General features: G+C 40.1%; 1 protein-coding gene across 2 annotated transcripts in view; it reads left to right on the top strand.

The window, feature by feature from the left end:
* The window catches only part of CDC25A (cell division cycle 25A), a 132,101-nt gene extending 124,298 nt beyond the window's left edge, over positions 1-7,803 (top strand). For both annotated transcript variants that reach the window (XM_033931960.1, XM_033931959.1), the window contains 2 exons: positions 1,711-1,822; positions 4,263-7,803. In XM_033931960.1, the coding sequence (XP_033787851.1) occupies positions 1,711-1,822; positions 4,263-4,403 (253 nt within the window). In that variant the 3' untranslated portion in view covers positions 4,404-7,803. The remainder of the gene's footprint in view (positions 1-1,710; positions 1,823-4,262) is intronic.
* The last annotated feature ends 12,051 nt before the right edge of the window (positions 7,804-19,854 follow it).

The following is a 19,854-nucleotide window of genomic DNA, read 5'->3' as shown; positions in this document are numbered from 1 at the left end:
GCTTTCAGGGTGGGGACAGGACTTCAAGGGGGAGAGGAGAGTCGGGGCGGGCGAAAGGAGAGTCGGGGTGGCCAGAGGAGAGTCGGGCAGCATGCGCAGTATACGGGTGTGCGCGGTATATAAAAATTTCTGTACATAAATTTGTGGTTTTCACGCGCTATACCCGTGTGCGTGTTTTACACGGGTGCGCGTTATCTACGTGAAAATACGGTACTTCCTTGGAGCTTTCCTGTTTTCGCTCTACTCACTTTAGTGCTTATCTTCATTCTATTCCTTCTCTTTTGCCTGAGTCTCTCTCTATGAAGGTGCTTCACCATCCCTTGCGGAAGGTTTGGCGCTGGATCTGTAAATTCCACACTCTTTCTGCTTCTGTCACACCTTTTCTGCCTATCCGCTTTAATAGCTCCTTTCTACCTGGGATAGATGGCCTGAGTTTTGCTTGGTGGGAAACCAGGGGCATTCATTATGTGTTTCAATTGGTTGATGATGATGGCGCACTGAAATCTTTTGCACAGCTGCGGGACGAGTTTGATCTCCCACCCGCTGATTATTTTGCTTATATGCAAATTCAACATTACATTTCTTCTTTACCCTCTCATTCTTTGCATGCCTCTTGCCAAGAGATGCTGTCTACGGCTTTTACCATTGGTTCCCAACTTCCTGTTCCCCTTAAATTCCATCATCGCCATTTGAAGGATGAGTCCCCCTTGTTTGATCATTCTAAATTGCGAGATGCTTGGGCTCATGACCTTGCAGTAGAATTGCCTGATGATGTGCTTTTGCAGTCTGTCCGTCGGCTGCCCGCCTTTCGCAAATATACCACCTTTTGGGAGCAACACTATAAGTTGGTTTTCCGTTTATACATTTCTCCTAAGAGGGCCTATTTATCAAGATTGTGTGAGATTGCTGCCTGTCTTCGTTGTCAGGCTCCAGAAGCGGGCTTGGGACATGTTTTGGACTTGCCCTCATGTTCAAGCTTTTTGGACTGCTATTTTTGTTTTGGTGGAGAGCACTTGGAAAATAACCATTCATCGCTCCCCTTTGCTCTTATTTGGAGTTGTTCCCCACTATTTCCCTCGTTCAAGGGGGGTTGCAGCTTTCCTCAAGTGGACTGTCCTGGTTGCTCTGAAATGTGTTTTGTTGAAATTGCTTGAGGTTGATGCTCCGGATTACTCCCTTTGGCACTGTCTGATGATTACTCTCTTGATGTGGGAAAGGAGGGATGTGACAGACCTCTCTTCTCTCCCAGGCTGCATCTTTCAGCGCACTTGGGAACCATTTTGGACAACCATGACTCCTCTGGCTCGCAGCCGTTTGCTTAATTGTTGAATTTGTATTTTTCTTGTTCCATCATGTTGCACTTGGTATTCCTGTTTTCTTTGGTGTTTTCATTGGTACTATTCTAACTAGAAGGAGGACCCGGGGGGGGGGGTGTTTTGGGAGGGTTATTCAGGGGTGGGGTGGGGTGGGCTAGGGTTGTTCAGGGGGTAGAGATCTGTGGTGTTTGGGTTTTGTAACCTTAAAATGTTGAGCTTGTATGTATTTCGTTGTATTACCTTGTTGGTGTTTTTTGCTTGCTCAATAAAATATATTTGACTATAAATGTTTAGCCGGTCCCCCAAAGCTGGGTTTCTCCAAGATGGTATAAAGTTGCTGATAAATGGATTTCTTCATAGTAGGAACATGTGGCCGACTTTCATTTCTCTCCAGGTGCCGATTTGTGAGAGAAAAAGACAGGGAGTTGAACGAGTACCCAGCCCTGTACTATCCTGAACTGTACCTGCTGAAGGGAGGCTACAAAGAATTCTTCTTAAAGTATAAGGTAAGCAGCCATTCCCTATAGTCAAATTTAGATCTTGACCCATATGAGGAGAAAAAAAAAAGCTTTTCAGCTATTCAAATAAGGTTTTGATTATTACTTTTACTGACCTTTAAACACTTTAACTTAGGCTTATATGTGAATTTCCTGGTTATTTTATGCATCTTGAAAGCTTTACTGTTTAGTAACTTGTTTTCTATTCTGTGCCGAAGCAGAAACTTTCAGGCCTAGCCTGTATTGTTCCTTGGTCTGCCTGAGGTATTTCTATGTCTGGCATGTTTGATAATGAGCATAGCCAAACACCCAATTTTGAGTGGGTTGGACCCAAAATGGGTGAGAATGAGAACCCCGCTCCCATCTTCCACCTACCCGCCTGGAGCTAAATGCTCTAAATATGGTCGCTAAAACCTTACAAGTTGCTGTTGGCTGATTTATTTTTTTGGGGCTGATTGTGGAACAGTGATCGATGTTCCAACAAGTTTCTATGCAAATTATTTGCACGGAGGTTCCCCATAATCCTGTCTGACCAGTCGCTCTGAGAGCGATTTCAACTCATGTGCAGAGCTGGTTTGGGGGAGCCCTCCTAGGCCTTAAGCACTTGGGCCAATCGGAACCATAGGCCCCTCCCTGGCACATCCCAGGATGGAAGGGGAAGGGCCTGCCAGCCAAAGTGGGTAGGCGTCCTTCTGGCCAAACTTCATGAATAAGGTAGGAAGGGGTGGGGTGAGTTGTCGGGCGGGCAGTTGGATGACGGCAGGAGGGAATGGGCATCACTCCTGCTTTGATGGTGGTTGGTGAGTAGTAGTGGTGGGGGATTGTGTGGCAGGAGGTAGTGGGCATCTCTTCCGTGGGGGGAGGGGATTAGTAGTGTTTGGGGATTGTGTGACATGGCGGCAGAGTGAGCATCCCTCCCGCTATCAGAGGTTGTGTGAGCATGGTGGGAGAGAGTGAGCATCTCTCCTGCCAATCTTCAAATTTGGTTTGGGTGTGTTTGGGGTTTTTTAACCGTCTGGGTATATTCTGTGCACGTGCTGATTGCTACCACCAGCGATTCATCTCGAATAAATTTAGCGAGCCTACGTGAACATACGTGAACCTCATTTGCATAAGGGGTCTTTTGAGAATGACACGTCTTTTTTAAATCGTTAACAATAGTGACCTCAGTAACAGCCCATCAGATTTTATTGTGAAGTTTTGGGAATCTTCCCCTTTGATTGATGTAGCGGTACTCCTAGTCCCTGTGTCATGATTTCATTCTTAATCTCTTGACTCCAGAGGCTTCATTCCTGTCCTAATGAACTGAGTTCTTGTAAAAATATATACAGTACACTGTATATGTATAATATATAGAGCTAGCTTTCAGTCAAGACTTGGAGAGCTTTTGCATACCTAGCTAAAAGCTTATTATGTGTATCAGCATTTCTTTACAGCAACGAAAGTGTGCAGCTGGTGGAACCCATCTTGCTAGCAGAAGCCTTGGGTCTTCCACCCTATCACCTCAAGAGTCATGCTGAGGCAGGCACATATTGTTTATTGTGGCTGCTTATTGCCACACATATAAACAGGAAGTGTATGGCAGGGAGGGGAGCCATGCAGAGTAGGAGCATATTCTGTTCTATTCTGTTCTGTCATGCCCTGCCTTGCCACATATTGATACTATGCCTGCTGTTGTCTGGTAGAAATAAGGTGGGAAGGCATTAAGGAATAAGTATCATTTCTGCTTAATTCATAAAAATTACTGAATGCACTTTTTGAGTTTTTCTAGCTTTGTATATCGGAGATTCCCAAACCTGTCTTAGGGACCATTGCTACTTGTGTTTTCAGGATATCATGAATATGCATATGAGAGATGTGCAGAGGAAATTTGTGTATACAGACTTGTGAATATATTCATTATCAATATCATGAAAACATGGACGGACCATGGGGTCCCTAAGACAGATTTGTGAAGCCTCAGCTCTATATAGAAAATTAAATGATACATAGGTTTTATGAGTTATTGTCACTGAGACTTGTGTACCTACTCATTCAATTGGCTTCAACTAAAATGGTTGTATAGTATTTTAAATTTTACATGGACTCTTTGATTCCTTTATCCTTAAATTTTTCAAGATTTTCAGGTTGTAGAATCATTCATACATACAAACTCTTCTTTCTCTCTATTAAAGGTATCAGATCAGTCAGTAAAATGGCTCATTTTTTTTGTTCGTTTTTATTAACTGCATTGTGGAATGATCTATCTTCTCAAATAAGATCTTGTATTTCACTTCAGGTCTTCCAAAAAATCTTAAAAACCATATTTCAATGTTTTTTAAACAACATCAGTCCTTAAAAATTACCTCTTTTAGATAAATTGTAAACCGAGCCGAGCCCTATTTTTTTTTAGGGATGACTGTATATAAATTTAAGATTGGATTAGATTTTTTTTTTTTTCTTTCCACAGGCCCAGTGTGAGCCACCAAGCTACCGGCCCATGCATCATGAAGATTTCAAGGAGGATTTGAAAAAATTTCGCAACAAGAGCAGAACGTGGGCAGGAGAGAAAAGCAAGCGAGAACTGTACAGTCGCCTCAAGAAGCTCTGAAGGCAGGAGGGGCAATATTGCAGGGCAACCTTGCAATAGCTTTTTGGGTACAGCTAGGGTTTCAATAGAGGAAAAAAATAATGGAATTAAACAAGTTGGGTGTGGCAAATGGAAACAATCAGAACTGGTAGAAGAAACGGGAGGCACAGTTTTGGTCCGGCTGTCACACTAAATCTTTGCTCCAATACAAGAGACTTCCTTTAATGTGAATTTGATCTAGGTGATGGTTGTGGGATAGCCACCATCACTCATCAGCCTGGATCGTGCACTGCTTGAAGGAAGGTTCTGCTGCTAAAAAGTCAAATAAGTTACACCAAGATTTTTAGTGATTGTTACAATAGTTGAGCCCTTTTTAGATGAAGGGAGGGGAAGATAGGAAAGGGAGAACTGGAAGTGCATAGAGCCGATTCTGCTGCCTGATATAACTTGGATCTGCTGATGGCAGCCTGGAGATCTGCATAACTTCAGGACTTCCAAGCACAATGTGCAGTGAAAACAAGTAGGATAACTTTTTTTTTTTGGGGGGGGGGAGATGGGGGACTGGGTAGAAAGTTCATGTAGATAAGATCACCTTCTGACTGGCTCAACAAGCCAAGAAGGAAATATGAAGCAAACACTTCCTGTAGCCACCACTGATGGATTTTACTATTGCCCTCCTTTATATCAAAACTGCGTTTAGGTTTATAAATTCGTATATGCTGCTGGAGTCATCTTGGATACATTTCTGTATCTCGGGTAAGAATCTTTCTCCATGTACAGGCTTTGTGTTCTGGTAAGATGCTTCTGAATCTGGGATTCACAGGCAATTACTGATCCACTTCTTATTTTGAAGAAAATTGCCATCAATTTAGGCCACAGTCATGCGACATAAGGAAAGTAGTGTCAGGTTTGTGTGTGGGCTTTTTAATTTGATAAGGTTTTTTTGTTACGATTTGATCTAACAAATGCTCTTCAGCTAACATGGAGTGAGCTGTATTTAAATATTAAATATTTAAATTTAGTTTAATAGTATGGCTCCCTCCATACTAACTGAACTGCATTTTTAAAGGGTTACTTGTCTCCATAATTTTATTTAGACATTTTACTGGAGCTTTCATGCCTGCAGCCCATGTTGATGGCAGTTTGTGATGCTTTCCCTGTGCAGGGTGAGCCCACTGGAATAGTATCTTCCATTCCTGCTTTCACACAGCTTGAACTGCTATAAACAGTAAAATAAAGTTACTGTTTCATTGGGCTTATACAGGACTGATTAAAAAAAATAAAATAAAATAAAAAAAATTACCCTGGCCATGTTAAGTGGATTGTCCAAGTATTCTACAAACCCTACTGAAAAAAATATAACCTAACTTTAATGACGGCTTAGTTGTATGTTGTGGAAAACAGTGATGATGTGACTTAGCATGGCCTGTGTCCTGCATGAAGGTGTAATGAGCTATGGGGGTGGAGCGTAGCCAGTCTAGGATTCTCTGGTGCAACTCGTTACTACCTCATCCCCTTCTCATTTTTTTTTTTTAATAAGGCTGATTTTGGAGTAGTAACTCAATTCAGTAGTATCTGCACCCCTTTTTTTGTTGCCCTAGGCCACTATGCATAGGCTGTGCACTATAACCCAGAGTATCATTAGTTACTGTGTCCGTCTCTGAGGGTATTCATGAAGGAAACGGCTTCTAACTGGAAAGTTCCCACTGATTTGCTTTGAAATAAGCATTTCAGAGATGAGCTTCAGTGTCGGAGTTCTAAGCCAGCAGTGGGTTTTTGTTGGGGGGAGGGGAAGGTCAGTTTTACATGCTGCACTATTAGATTTTACCTTTACTTTAACTGCTGAGTGTCCCCTCTAGTGTGTTCTACAACAGCTTTAACTTCAAGTTCACTTGATGTCCCTAGAAAAACTAACATATATTTCATAAATTTTGGGGGTATAGAGAGTATGGGGAGCAGGCCTGATTTTAGAAGTTGGAGTAAACGAGCATGTATACCGCCAAAACACATCTCCTTTAAGGTGAGATGAACCAAGTTTTATATGCTTTTCTGGGAGGGGGGGTTACAATATATTTTGTGGGAAGGGATTTTATTTTTTAGATTTTTATCAGTGTTTTAACTTAGGAGCATAAAATATTCTGGTGGCTAAATATCAAAGTTAATTGATGGCCACTTTTCATAAGAATAGTGTTTAAAAAAAAAAAAATCCTTTGCACCAGCTGGTGGGGGGTGGGAGGGAAGCTACATTTTATAGATTCATCATGACCTTAAGCTGAAATTCCTTTCCATCTCTGATTTAAGTAATACTGTCTTGCAAGGACAGTTTTTGCTTTTGACTATTCACAAGTAAAACATTTAAACAGAGTACAATAGTTCCAAGGCTGCACTTTCAACAGTATGGTGTGATCAGATTCAAGGTACGGAATACCAAATGCAACTCCTTGACTATATTTTATATATAGGAATTCTCTCTGGTTCACAGGCTTCATGAAAATTACTGTGTTTAGCTGTGTAATTCATCCTGGGGGCATGTGTTTATTACACTGGCTGTTAGGGTTCACAGGAAAGACCCTGCCAGTGATTAAACTGCATCCTCAGAGTTAGAAATATATTCAGGATTAGAGAACAGAAGTTTTCAGCTCCAGTATTTACATTCTTCATCCTAAGCAGGGCAATCTTCTTTATACTGAGGTGTTATCAAGAGCGAACTCTGTACTGTGTGTGTTGTGCCCATCTTCAGCAGCAATATTGATAAAGTTCTCATTTGTGAAATTCATTAAGCAGCATAGCCACATGTGTGGTATTGTGCTGGGCATGGCTACCCTCAGGACTGCAGGGGAAACTACTTAAAAATAATTTTGGAACTGTTTGCACACATTTACTGTTTCTTGTGTTTCTGAAATGCTGCACAAAATCAAGCATGTACTTGCTCTAATTCAGTGGTTCTTAGTATGGTCCTTTGGATACACTGTGCCAATCACATTTTCAGTATATCCACAAAGAATATGCACAGATTGCCTCCACTAAATGCATATCTTATGCATATCCTGAGAACGTGGGTCCAGAAGACTGGGTTAAGAACCCTTGCATTTTATATAAATGTCCAAGGAAACCGATTTCTTATGGTGGTTAGAATACTACTTTTTACATCCTGGTGTTCTCCTGCAACAACTTTTACATTTCTATTTCAGGTGCTATATATGCATACATTGATACAATTTGTACAGAGTCCTGTTCATGTTTCACTGTTGGTGCAGAAAATATCTTTAGAAGAGGCTGGGATTAGAAGGGGTGCTAAAGTCAGGGTGACTTTAATTTTTTCCTTGTAAGATTGACAAGATCCTAAATGTTTTCCATGAATTTATCAATATGGTATTCTAAAATGCAGCCTTGTAAAGAAAATAAATGACCTAAAACTACATGGTGGTGTTTTGAAATGCTTATGATCAGCTGTGATGGCTTTTAGAACTTTAAGAGCAGATCTTTTTCTGTAGTAAGAAAAAGAAAAGCCTCAGCCTGCAAATGCATGTAAATCAAGTTGCCAACAGAACAGTCAAAAAGGATCATACCTTTATAGGTTAAGCAGTGCCACTGACATATGCCCATGGGCCTAAGTATTCCGCAAATCAGAGTGGTCATTCCCAACTTCAGGTGCAAAATGAGTATCAACGTTGACCCCCCCCTTCGTAATTCATCAACAAATGGCAGCACTTACTTGCTACACGTGTTCACTTGTTTGAAATCTCTTCTCTTTGTTAAGAGCCTGTTTTGCTATTGCTTGTGAAGTGGAAGCATGCTGTGAGCACTTATCAGTGTGATTGAAGCAATATGCTGTGATAGAATTTGACACTTGGAGTCCCTCCATTTGAAATTCATTGTGGCATACAAATGGTTTATGAGATAGAAACATAGAAAAAAGCGGCAGAAAAGGGCTATAGCCCACCAAGTCTGCCCATTCCAAGTATCCCTCCCCCCTGAGTTTACTCCCTTAACGATCCCACATGAGTATCCCATTTTCTCTTAAAATCCGTTACGCTGCTGGCCTCTAACACCTGGAGTGGGAGTCTGTTCCAATGATCCACCACTCTTTCGGTGAAGAAGTACTTCCTGGAGTCGCCATGAAACTTCCCTCCCCTGACTTTCAGATGACTCTGCTGTGATTACTGTGTCTTACTGGGCCAAAAAAAGGTAAAGATAACGGCCTGGGAAGGACTGATTTGTGTGGTCAAAAACAAAGTAGACAACATGGAATAGCAATGGATCAGTCTCAGAGCTCTTAGATGACAATTGGAAGATCACTCAAAATGTTAAATTGCAACCCTGAAAACTCTGAAAGAATAAGAGTTTAGAAGTACAAAGAACTTTTATTGGAACCTAGCAACATTAGGCCTCGCAGTATAAAACGCAACAGAGGCAATTCTGAAGTTGGGCCTCAATCTAACACCATCCACTTGGGGCCAGACTTGGAGCTAGATGCAAACGGTCGTTAAGACCATGTGGGTCACTGTGGGCTGCTTTTAAAATGGTGATCGATGTTCAGACAACTAGAAAATGATTGGGGGGAGGACATTGTCTCCACCTCGTCCTTGTGAACTCTGATCCCATCCACACAAGTCTTGAATAGCTATTTTATACTGAAATCATTTTTTTAAAGTATACAAAGGAACAATATGCTGTACAGCTGTCATTTTATTAATTACAAATACACAAAAAAGATCAACAAAACCCAGCTCCCCTCACAATGTCCCCTCCACTGTCAGGAAAACTGAATGCTACATAGAAAATTAATCCTAACAGAATACCTCAGTAGCACACGCAGAATACAAATACCAAATACATAATAATGACCAAAGATTATAAACCAAATTCCCAATAAGCCACGCCTTCCATTTAGTACAACACCAAAGAAATAAAAAGATTTATTTTCTCTTGTACTGTGCAAAATATAAAGATCACACATGCCAATCAGACCTTAGGCTCCTCCCTCTATCCTGGGATACAGAGGGAGGAGTGTAAGGCCCTGATTGACTTGACTAAGGGCAGGGGAAGCCCCAAAGCAGCCTCCTGCCATTCAGCTGTTAGGGCTTCCCCAGCTGGCTCTGCACCTGTGTCAGTTGCTCTCAGAGCGACTGAACAGATGGGATCTCCATGCAGATAATTTGCATGCAAACTTCCTGGAATGTCAATTGTTGTTCCAGAGTTGACCCAAAAATTTGCCAGCAGCAATCCACATGGTCTTAATGACCATATTTTGTGCATCTCTGTCCCTTAGTACAGTCCAAATAACCCTATGCGGTTCACATAAAATCAGACATATAATGCTTAAAACAATGCAAAGGGATAGATCTCACAAAGGGGGGAAGGAGAGGGGGATGGCCTCCCAAAGTAACGGTGGTCAGAGGCAGCCTGGGGAACAGGCTGCTTCTGGCGTGCCCCACCATGGCTTCGCTCTGCTGCATCAGTGATATAATCAGTGACGTGGCAGAGGGAAAACCATGAGCTCTACCTGTTCAGAACGCTGCCTCTGCTGGCCAGCCACTGCCATTGCTACTGCTGTTTTAGGCGACTATTACTATTTATCACTTATATTGTGTTGTATTTATTGAATTTGATGTACTGCTTGCACATAACTATTAAGCAGTTTACAAAGCTAATAATATAAGAGGCACGATGAACTACCCTCTCTGTCCCAGTGCCTGCATATGCAGTGCTGTACATTTTGATATAGAGGGTCCCTGCTCGGAAGACCTTACAGTGTAACTTGAACAGACAGACAGACAGACATGGCATAGGGTTGGAGATGCAGAACCCAAGGTGAGGGGTGTTAGGAGTTGAAAGCACTCTTGAAGAGGTGGGCCTTTAATTTGGACTTGAACATTCTCAGTGGGGGAGCATGCCATGGGGATTCAGGCAGTTTGTTCCAGGCATACGGTGCAAAGACCCGGAGTTATGTCAGGACTCACTACATTGGTGAGTCTGTTTAGTTTGTTGTTTTTTTAAGAAAACAAATCTATTTTAATTAATTCACTGAAGTGAATCAGGCAGCACTAACTGATACTTACAAATCTAATTACTGATAAAGTATAATCAGAATCTTTTATGAAAAACAAAGTAGTCTGAGTTGAAGTTCTTGGAAGATCAACTAGTAAGAATTTAATTTCCTTTGAAAACCTGACATCTAATGTAAGAATAGCCTAATAGTCTAAGACTAATAGTCTTATCAAGCCCAGTAGCCCATTCTCACAGTGGCCAATCCAGGTCCCTAGTACCTGGCCAGAGCCCAAAGAGTAGCAACATATGCTACCGATCCAGGGCAAACAGTGGCTTCACCAATGGACTTTTCCTCCAGGAAACTGTCCAAACCTTTGTTAAAACCAGCTATGCTATCCGCTCTTACCACAACCTCTGGCAATGTGTTCCAGAGCTTAACCTCTGAGTGAAAAAAAATAATGTCCTCCTGTCTGATGTTCATGCTTGTGATTTTCATCAATATCTTCTAGTAGTATATGTATCAAAACTGTTATGTCAGCCATAAAATAAATGGAAGCTTTTTTTTTTTTTTTAATATAACCTAGTGAATGTAGAAATAAAATTAGTGTCCCATGGGGAGCCTTGAGGTACCTCACCTAATTTCCAACTTTCTGAAATAGAAGATTGCATTTTAACTTTATAAATTCTAGATAGCTAACCCTTAAACCAAGCTGCCACCTCTCCATATATGATCTAATAATTGCATTAAGATTATATAGTCCACCAAATCAAATGCACTGGAGAGGTCAAGCTGCAAAATCAGCATTCTTTTTTTTTTTTTTTTTCAAAGAAGAGAGGTTCTAAAATGAGGGCAAAAATATAATTGAGTGTATTTTATTTAATGTCTATGCCACTAGGAGGTGCAGCTGCTTTAGAGCAGAATTAGATTTGACTTAAAACAAACTAAAACAAGAGCCAGTGACTGACTCATTTTCCAGTTTCAGTTCTGCTCTTGACCTAGCTTTAAATTAGTTGCTGTGAGGGAGTTCCACTGAGACAATGCATTTGGCAAAAACATGACATGTATTTTTAGACTGTCTGACCATGAACAGATCCTTAAAATCATTCTGCTGTCTGATAGGAAAGTAAAAGGACATAAGAAAAGGCAGATACATTTTAATTTTCCCTACACCTATTTCTTCAGAATCATGTTAAAATAGCTTATGCTTTGGTGCGAAGCTGCCTTCACAGATTCACTTCACAAGATGTTTTTTTAAAACAATATGGAGTGGGGTGTGGCTTGTGGGTTTTAGCCTACCATGTGGTCACCCAAACTGAATAATCTTTGTCTTAAAGCATAAACCGATAGACAAAGATCCAAGTGCATATACCTTGGATAGCAGATAGTACAGTGAATGCTGTTCTAAATCTATACTATGCCATATAATATCTTCTATGAATGCTGCAAATTCCTCTAAGCCAGTGGCCTCAAACTCAAATTCATTGCAGGGCCACATTTTGGATTTGTAGGTACTTGGAGGGCCACAGAAAAAAAAATAGTTAATGTCTTATTAAAGAAATGACAATTTTGCATGGGGTAAAACTCTTTATAGTTTATAAATCTTTCCTTTTGGCTAAATCTTAATAATAATATTGTCATGTATAGTTAAAGAGACATTATCAAGAAACTGTTTTATTTTACTTTTGTGATTATGATAAGCATACCAAGGGCCTCAAAATAGTAGCTGGTGGGCCGCGAGTTTGAGACCACTGCTCTAAGCCATGTCTGCCAAAAATGTCTTTAAATAATTTTGTCCTTCTATACTGTGAATATACCTTTGTAACCCTTTCTGGGCTCATTTGGGAGGATGGGCTAAATAAATAGAAAAGGGAAGATATGAAAGATATTTAACTACTTCCAAGGTAACTTGTGAGAAGAAAGGAAACAAAAAAAAATGGGGGAGATGAGGGGGGGTTCTAGGATAAGATTAAAAGGGAGTAGAGTCATGAGTAATCAATCCTTTTTTAAAAAAATTTTTAGAAAGGGTGAATGCTGTATATAACAGCCTCCCCTTGGAGGATGATGTTTCCTTGCTTAATTATTCTAATTGGGTGTTCTTAATAGCCACAATTATGCATTAGATTGTTTTGACTTAACAAACCAGCAGTTTAAAAAAATGTTTTAGGCAATAATTAAAACAAAGTACATTAGAAGCCACATCCTGACATAAATCAGAAGACTGACATCTTCAGAGACTTATCATTTCAGGAGATCAAATGACAGCAAGAGCCAAACAATGAGTAGATGAAAAATACCATGCATGAAAGAGGAGCAGAACTTGGGTGTGATAGTATATGATGATCTTAAGGTGACCAAACAAGTTGAAAAGGCAACAGCAAAACCTGAAAGAATGCTGGAGTACATAGGGAGAAGAATAGCTAGTAGGAAAAAGGAGGTATTGATGTCCCTATATAAGACTGAGAACTCATTTAGAATATTGTGTACAATTCTAGAGACTGCATCTTCTAAAAGATATAAACAGGATGCAGTTGGTCCAGAGGAAGGCTATTAAAATGGTCGGTGGACTTCATCATAAGGCGTAAGGGGACAGACAAAAATCGCAATGTGTATTAGAGAATGACAAGGGGGGACTGTTTACCATGGTAAACCATGGTCTTCGAAGGAATGGAGAAATTTGCAACTGGTTTACCGCAGGAATGGGGACAAGACCTTTCACCGCCCCACGGGAATGGAGACAAGACCTTTTACTGCCCCGTGGGAGTGGTGAAAGTCTTGCTCCTGTGGTAAAAAAAAAAAATTGCACCTGTGTCAGACTCGGCATCTCCTCCCCAGCTCCTCTTGTGCCTATTTTATCTTCAGGAGCCAGCCATGCCACGATGAAGACAGAAGAAAACCAAAACTTGAGACCAATGTGATTTGAAGAATAAAATTACCAGATAAAAAAAAATTTATATTTTGTGATTAGAATATTTCAGATTTGAAATATGTATCTTGCTAAAGCTGGTATTAGACATAACTGGGGACCGCAAAGCCCAGGCTGTGCTTCTTTAGCTTCCATCTGGCTTAGGGCTCTCTCTCTGACCAAGGGACAGTTGCCCTAGTTGCTCTCCCCTAACACGATTCCTGCCATGTGTGACTGAAATATTCTGTTAGCTTGATTTTTCTCTATAGCATTCTGTAGTAATTTGGTTTGTTCAGTTTTCATAATAGTGGCGGGGATATTTGTGAAAGGCAGGGGAGACAGGGATTTTGTTGATCCTTGCTCTGTATTAAGAACATAAGAATTTGCCTCCGCTGGGTCAGACCAAGGATCCATCAAGCCTAGCGGTCCGCTCCCGCGGCGGCCCATCAGGTCCATGATCTGTAAGTGATCTTTTGTCTAACCCTTGGATTCCTACTTCCTTATATCCTGAAAACCCTCTTCTTCCCTCTTATCTTTGCCCTTTTTGCTCCTGTGTCCTTTATCTGTAGTCCTCAATCCCCTTATCTTTCAGGAATTTATCTAGTCCCTCTTTGAAACCCCCTAATGTAGTCTGTCCTATTACATCTTCCGGGAGCGCATTCCAGGTATCCACCACCCTCTGAGTGAAGAAGAATTTTCTAGCTTTGGTTCTAAATCTTTCCCCTTTCAATTTCTCTGAGTTTCCTCTTGTTTTTGTAGTTCCTAGTACGCTGAAGAACCTGTCCCTATCCACCCTCTCTATACCTTTCATAATCTTGTAAGTCGCTACATGTCACTTCTGAGTCTCCGTTTCTCCAGGGTGAAGAGCTCTAACCTCTCAGCGTATGAAAGTTTCTCCATACCTTTAATCATTCATGTCGCTCTCCTCTGGACCCTCTCAAGTATCGCCATATCCTTCTTAAGGTATGGCAACCAATATTGGACACTACTCCAGGTGCGGGCGCACCATCGCCCAATACAGCGGTAGGATGACTTCCTTCGTTGTTGTAATACCCTTTTTGATAATACCCAACATTCTGTTTGCTTTCTTCGAGGTTGCCGCACATTGCGCCGTTGGTTTCATTGTTGTATCCACCAACACTCCCAAGTCCTTTTCAAGGTTATTTTTCCCCAGTACCAGCCCCCCCCCCCCCCATTTTGTAGCTGAACATCAGGTTCTTTTTCCCTATATGCATGACCTTGCATTTCTCTATATTGAAGCTCATCTGCCATTTGTTTGCCCACTCCTCCAATGTTGTCAGGTCTCTTTGTAGTTCATCACATTCCCCTATAGTTTTAACCCTGCTACAGTTTAGTGTCATCTGCAAATTTTATAACTTCACACTTTGTCCCCACTTCCAGGTCATTTATAAATACATTAAACAGCAGCGGCCCGAGCACAGACCCTTGTGGGACACCGCTCATTACAGGAAGTTACATCAGAGGGAGGGATCAGGGCCATCGTGAACAGTGGGATGGAATTCTCACTGTTGGTGAAGAAAAGACATTTAAGAGTCAATTTGCTCTCCTTACCCTCGCCGCCGCGAAGCGGCAGCCCGCCGGACTCCACCCATTATCAGTCAATTTGCTCTCCTTACCCTCGCCGCCGCAAAGCAACAGCCCGCCGGACTCCGCCCATTATCAGTCAATTTGCTCTCCTTACCCTCGCCGCCGCAAAGCGGCAGCCCGCCGGACTCCGCCCATTATCAGTCAATTTGCTCTCCTTACCCTCGCCGCCGCGAAGCGGCAGCCCGCCGGACTCCGCCCATTATCAGGTCAGCGCATGTCCAATATAAGGGGACTCTCTGCAGCGCACGCCATATTGCATTGCACCTCTGCTCACTTATTCACCAAGCTGCACCATTTAACAGTCTTACTGTTTTTAACAAGCTTTTATTCTTTTTTAAATTTTAATTTGTATTTACTGTTTGTACTACTTTTACTTTTTAGTCAATTTGCTCTCCTTACCCTTGCCGCCGCAAAGCGGCAGCCCGCCGGACTCCGCCCATTATCAGGTCAGCGCATGTCCAATATAAGGGGACTCTCTGCGGCGCACGCCGAAGGAGCGCGACAAAGGAGCAAGATTTGCTCCTTAGTTCGCTCCTTCGTTTGCCTCCTGAGTTCGTCGGTTTTTTTAACACTTTTTTAAAGTCATTCAAGATTACATTTACACGAGTTATTTATTTATTATTTCTTATCTTTATTTTTAATTTTCTTTTTCAATTTATGCTTACCAAAAGTAATGTTACAATGACTTCCACTTTTAACAACATCCCAACACAATTAGGTCATAGACCTCCTAAGTTCAGGCCTTTTAGAACTTCATCAAAAACACTTTTACCTATATCTATTCACACTGCACAACCTAATGATCAAACATCAAATACCTCCTTGTCAATTCTTTCACCTCTTACATCAAACTCCTCAAGTTTAAAATTAGGCCTAATTAATTCAAGATCTCTCAAAAGTAAACACCATCTACTAAAAGACACAATAATCCAACAACACTTACACATCCTTTGTATTACCGAAACCTGGCTTTCGGAGGGTGAGGAAGCTTACCTTTCCTTTTGTTGCCCCCCCAATTATGACTATATATGGAACCACCGTCAAAATCGTAAAGGTGGAGGTTTAGCCATAATTTTCTTTAAAGACCTAATCAAACTACATGATCAATCCACAAACAACTCCATAATTGAATACCTTCACTTTACAATTAACTTAAAACAAAAAAATGATTTTCTTCTACTTTACATCCCTCCTCCGATAGAACATACCAAATTAACTTCCTTTCATAATTTGCTTTTCGATTTCTGTTCCACTTCTAAATGTCCGATCATATTGGGAGATTTTAATATTCACTTTGACAATCTCAACAATTCAAATACCTCGGACACATTAAATCTTCTTAAAGAACTAGACATGCAAACAATCATTCAAGAATCCACTCATCAGGCCCAACACATTTTGGATATGATTCTAACTCCCATATCTCAAACTATTTCTCATTCAGACCCTAACATCCTTCCAGTTCCATGGTCAGACCATAGTCTGATCTCACTAAACCTTAACTTTATGGAATCTTTATCTTTAAATCTTTTCTCCGAAACAAAAAAAAAAAATCTCATACAGAGATTTTTCCAAACTAGAATCTTCGGACTTCTCATTGTTCTCTAACCCTTCTTTAACCTTCCCTAATTTTAACAATGTGGAAGATCAAATTCAATTCTGGAATTCAACCCTTGAATCTATTATTAATTCTAAAATACCTTTAATTTCTAAAACTTTACCCATACGTAAATTAAAAAACCCTTGGTACTCCAAAGATTTATCTTTACTAAAAAGACAACTTCGTGCCTCAGAAAGGAAATGGCGCGCTTCCAAAACTCCACTTCATCTCCAACAATTCAATGATAATGCCTCTTTTTATAAAAATAAAATTTCTCAAGCAAAAAAAACATTACAACAACAAAATCCAAAAAGCCAATAATACATCGGTTCTATTTAATATCTTAAAATCCATTAATCCAGAAACAAAAAAAACAACCACTAAACTAAAATCGACTCTAACAGCTCAAGAAATAGCAGATTATTTCTGCCATAAAATCTCCACTATTCGACAAAATTTCACTAACAATACGCCAAATACACCTGTATCAGAAGATGCAAGTAATAATATTCCTACAGCGAAATGCATTAATTTCAGAACTCCTTCTTTAGGAGAAATAGAAGGACATCTTAAAAACATTAACCTAAAAGGCTCTCCATCAGAAATCATTCCACCATTTTATCTAAAGAAGTTTTTTTCTCACCTTGGCCCTTTCATTCTTTCTCTTATTCAAAACAGCTTTCTCTCTGCAACCGTTCCTATTTCTTGGAAAACCTCAATTGTCATTCCTATTATAAAGAATTTCAAAAATAGTCAAGATGACACATCAAACTACCGACCAATTTCCAATTTGCCATTTCTAATGAAATTATCCGAAAAATTAGTCTTTGATCAACTCTCCGACTTTATCGAATCCTCGAATGCCCTTCACCCCAACCAAACAGGTTTTTGAAAACATCATAGTACAGAATACTCGATGATCGGTCTTATAACAAATATCCATTATTACCTCGACCATCACAAATCAGTCGCCCTTTTCTCATTAGATTTATCAGCCGCTTTCGACACAATTGATCATGAACTTTTATTAAATCGGATGCAATCACTAGGCATAGGCAGGCGGTCAAGTTTTACAATGGTTAACTTCATTTCTATCTGACCGTACTTCACGAGTCAAATTTAACGATGTTTTTTCTTCAAATTATTCTTCAACCTATGGGGTGCTGCAAGGATCAATATTATCTCCTCTCTTATTTAACATTTTCTTATCACCTCTTCTTACTATTTCTCAATCACTTGGCTTTACAACTTTCTCCTATGCAGATGATATACAACTCATACATCCCATAGACCCAGAAAAAGATGAAGAAATACAAGCCATTAACAAAAAACTAGAAATAATAAAAAACTGGTTAAATTGTAACAAACTGGCACTAAATATACAGAAATCTAAGACCATGCTTTTCACCTGGAAAGCAAATCTAATACCAATATCACCATTTATTCTAAACAACCTCCCTATAGAATCTGTATTTAAACTGAAAATTCTCGGAGTAATAATTGACGCAGACCTATCATTTCACAGTCATATTAGCGAAATAGTTAGATCATGCTTCTATAGACTACGTCTTATTCGATCAATTTCCACCTTTCTTGACTCCAAATCTATCAATATTCTGATTCATTCTCTTATCATATCTAAATTAGATTATTGTAACTCCCTCTTCATTAATATAACCCAGAAAGAAAAAAGACGACTTCAGATAATTCAAAATACCGCAATAAAATTAATTCACAAAGCTAAAAAATATGATCACGTCACTCCACTACTGATTAAATCACATTGGCTACCCATTTCCCACCGTATTACTTTCAAAATTATACTCTTAGTACATAAAACTCTGACTTTCAATGAACCGCAATTTATTTCTAAAATGATCATTCCATACAACTCCGTACGTTCTTTACGATTATCGGCTTCGAACTTACTATCTATCCCCTCCTTGAAAATTATTGGCATAAGAAGAAACGACATATTTTCCGTTATGGAACTCATTACCAAATTACATAAGAATAGAAAAAGACTTACAAACATTTAAAAGACTTTTAAAAACATTTTTATTTCAAGATGCATTTGAACACATGATATAACTCACATAATTTTTATACTTTTTATTACAAATATTGGACTTTTCAAATCCCCTCGCCCCGTATTGTGTTTTCCCTTTCATGTAAATTTCAATAGATAAAAATGATGTAACTTTTCCCTTCTTTCCTGCCTAGTCATGTTATTCTTTGACCTTAAATGTATTGTATTGACTGTTCCTTAAAATTTTTATACTGTTTTAAATTGTCTGTAATATGTCTAATCTGTCAAAATTATATGTGAAACCACTATCTGTGGCTTTTAGAGTGTACATCGCCTAGATATTTCGATAGGCGATTCATAAAATGCTAATAAACTTGAAACTTCTCCAGCCCAAGTAGTGGCTCTTCACTGCAACCCTCTGCTTTCTGTCTGCCAACCAGTGTTTAACCCATCTATGTACGTCCCCTTCCACCCCGTGGTTTCACAGTTTCCTAAGTAGCCGCTCATGAGGTACCTAGTCAAAGGCTTTTTGAAAGTCAAGATATATGATGTCTATGGGGTCCCCTTTGTCCATCTGGCTGTTTATCCCTTCAAAGAAGTGTAGTAAGTTTGGCATGATCTTCCTTTGCAGAAGCCATGCTGGCTCATTTTCTTTAGTCTATTTCTTTCTATATGCTCACAGATGCTGTCTTTTATCAGTGCTTCTACCATATTGCCTGGCACTGAAGTCAGACTCACCGGTCTGTAGTTTCCTGGATCACCTCTCAAGCCCTTTTTGAAGATAGGTGTGACATTTGCTATTTTCCAATCCTCTGGGATCACCCCTGTTTTCAAGGACAGGTTGCAAACTTTTTGGAGTGTCTCTGCTATTTCGGTTTTCAGTTCCTTTAGTACCCTTGGGTGGATCCCGTCCGGGCCTGGGGATTTGTCGATTTTCAACCTGTCTATCTGTCAAAGGACATCTTGGAGGCTTACCTCTAACGTCGATAGCTTTTCCTCTGGGTCTCCTTTAAAGAATTCTTCAGTTTCCAGTATATTGGATGTGTCATCGCTTGTAAAGACTGACGAGAAGAATATGTTTAATCTGTCAGCCACCTCCTCTTCCCCCCTTATCGCTCCTTTGATGTCTCCATCGTCCAATGGTCCCACTTCTTCCCTCGCCGGTTGCTTCCCTTTAATATATCTGAAGAAGGATTTGAAATTTCCTGCTTCTTTGGCCAGTCTTTCTTTGTATTCTCTTTTCGCTTTCCTGACTCTTGGTGACATTCTTTCTGATATTCCCTGTGCTCTTTCCAGTTTTCCTCGGTTTTGTCCCTTTTCCACTTCCGGAATGATTGTTTC

The sequence above is a fragment of the Geotrypetes seraphini genome, chromosome 2 (genome assembly GCF_902459505.1).
Source record: "Geotrypetes seraphini chromosome 2, aGeoSer1.1, whole genome shotgun sequence".
Lineage (NCBI taxonomy): Eukaryota > Metazoa > Chordata > Amphibia > Gymnophiona > Dermophiidae > Geotrypetes > Geotrypetes seraphini.
This window is presented reverse-complemented; position numbering and strand designations above follow the sequence as displayed.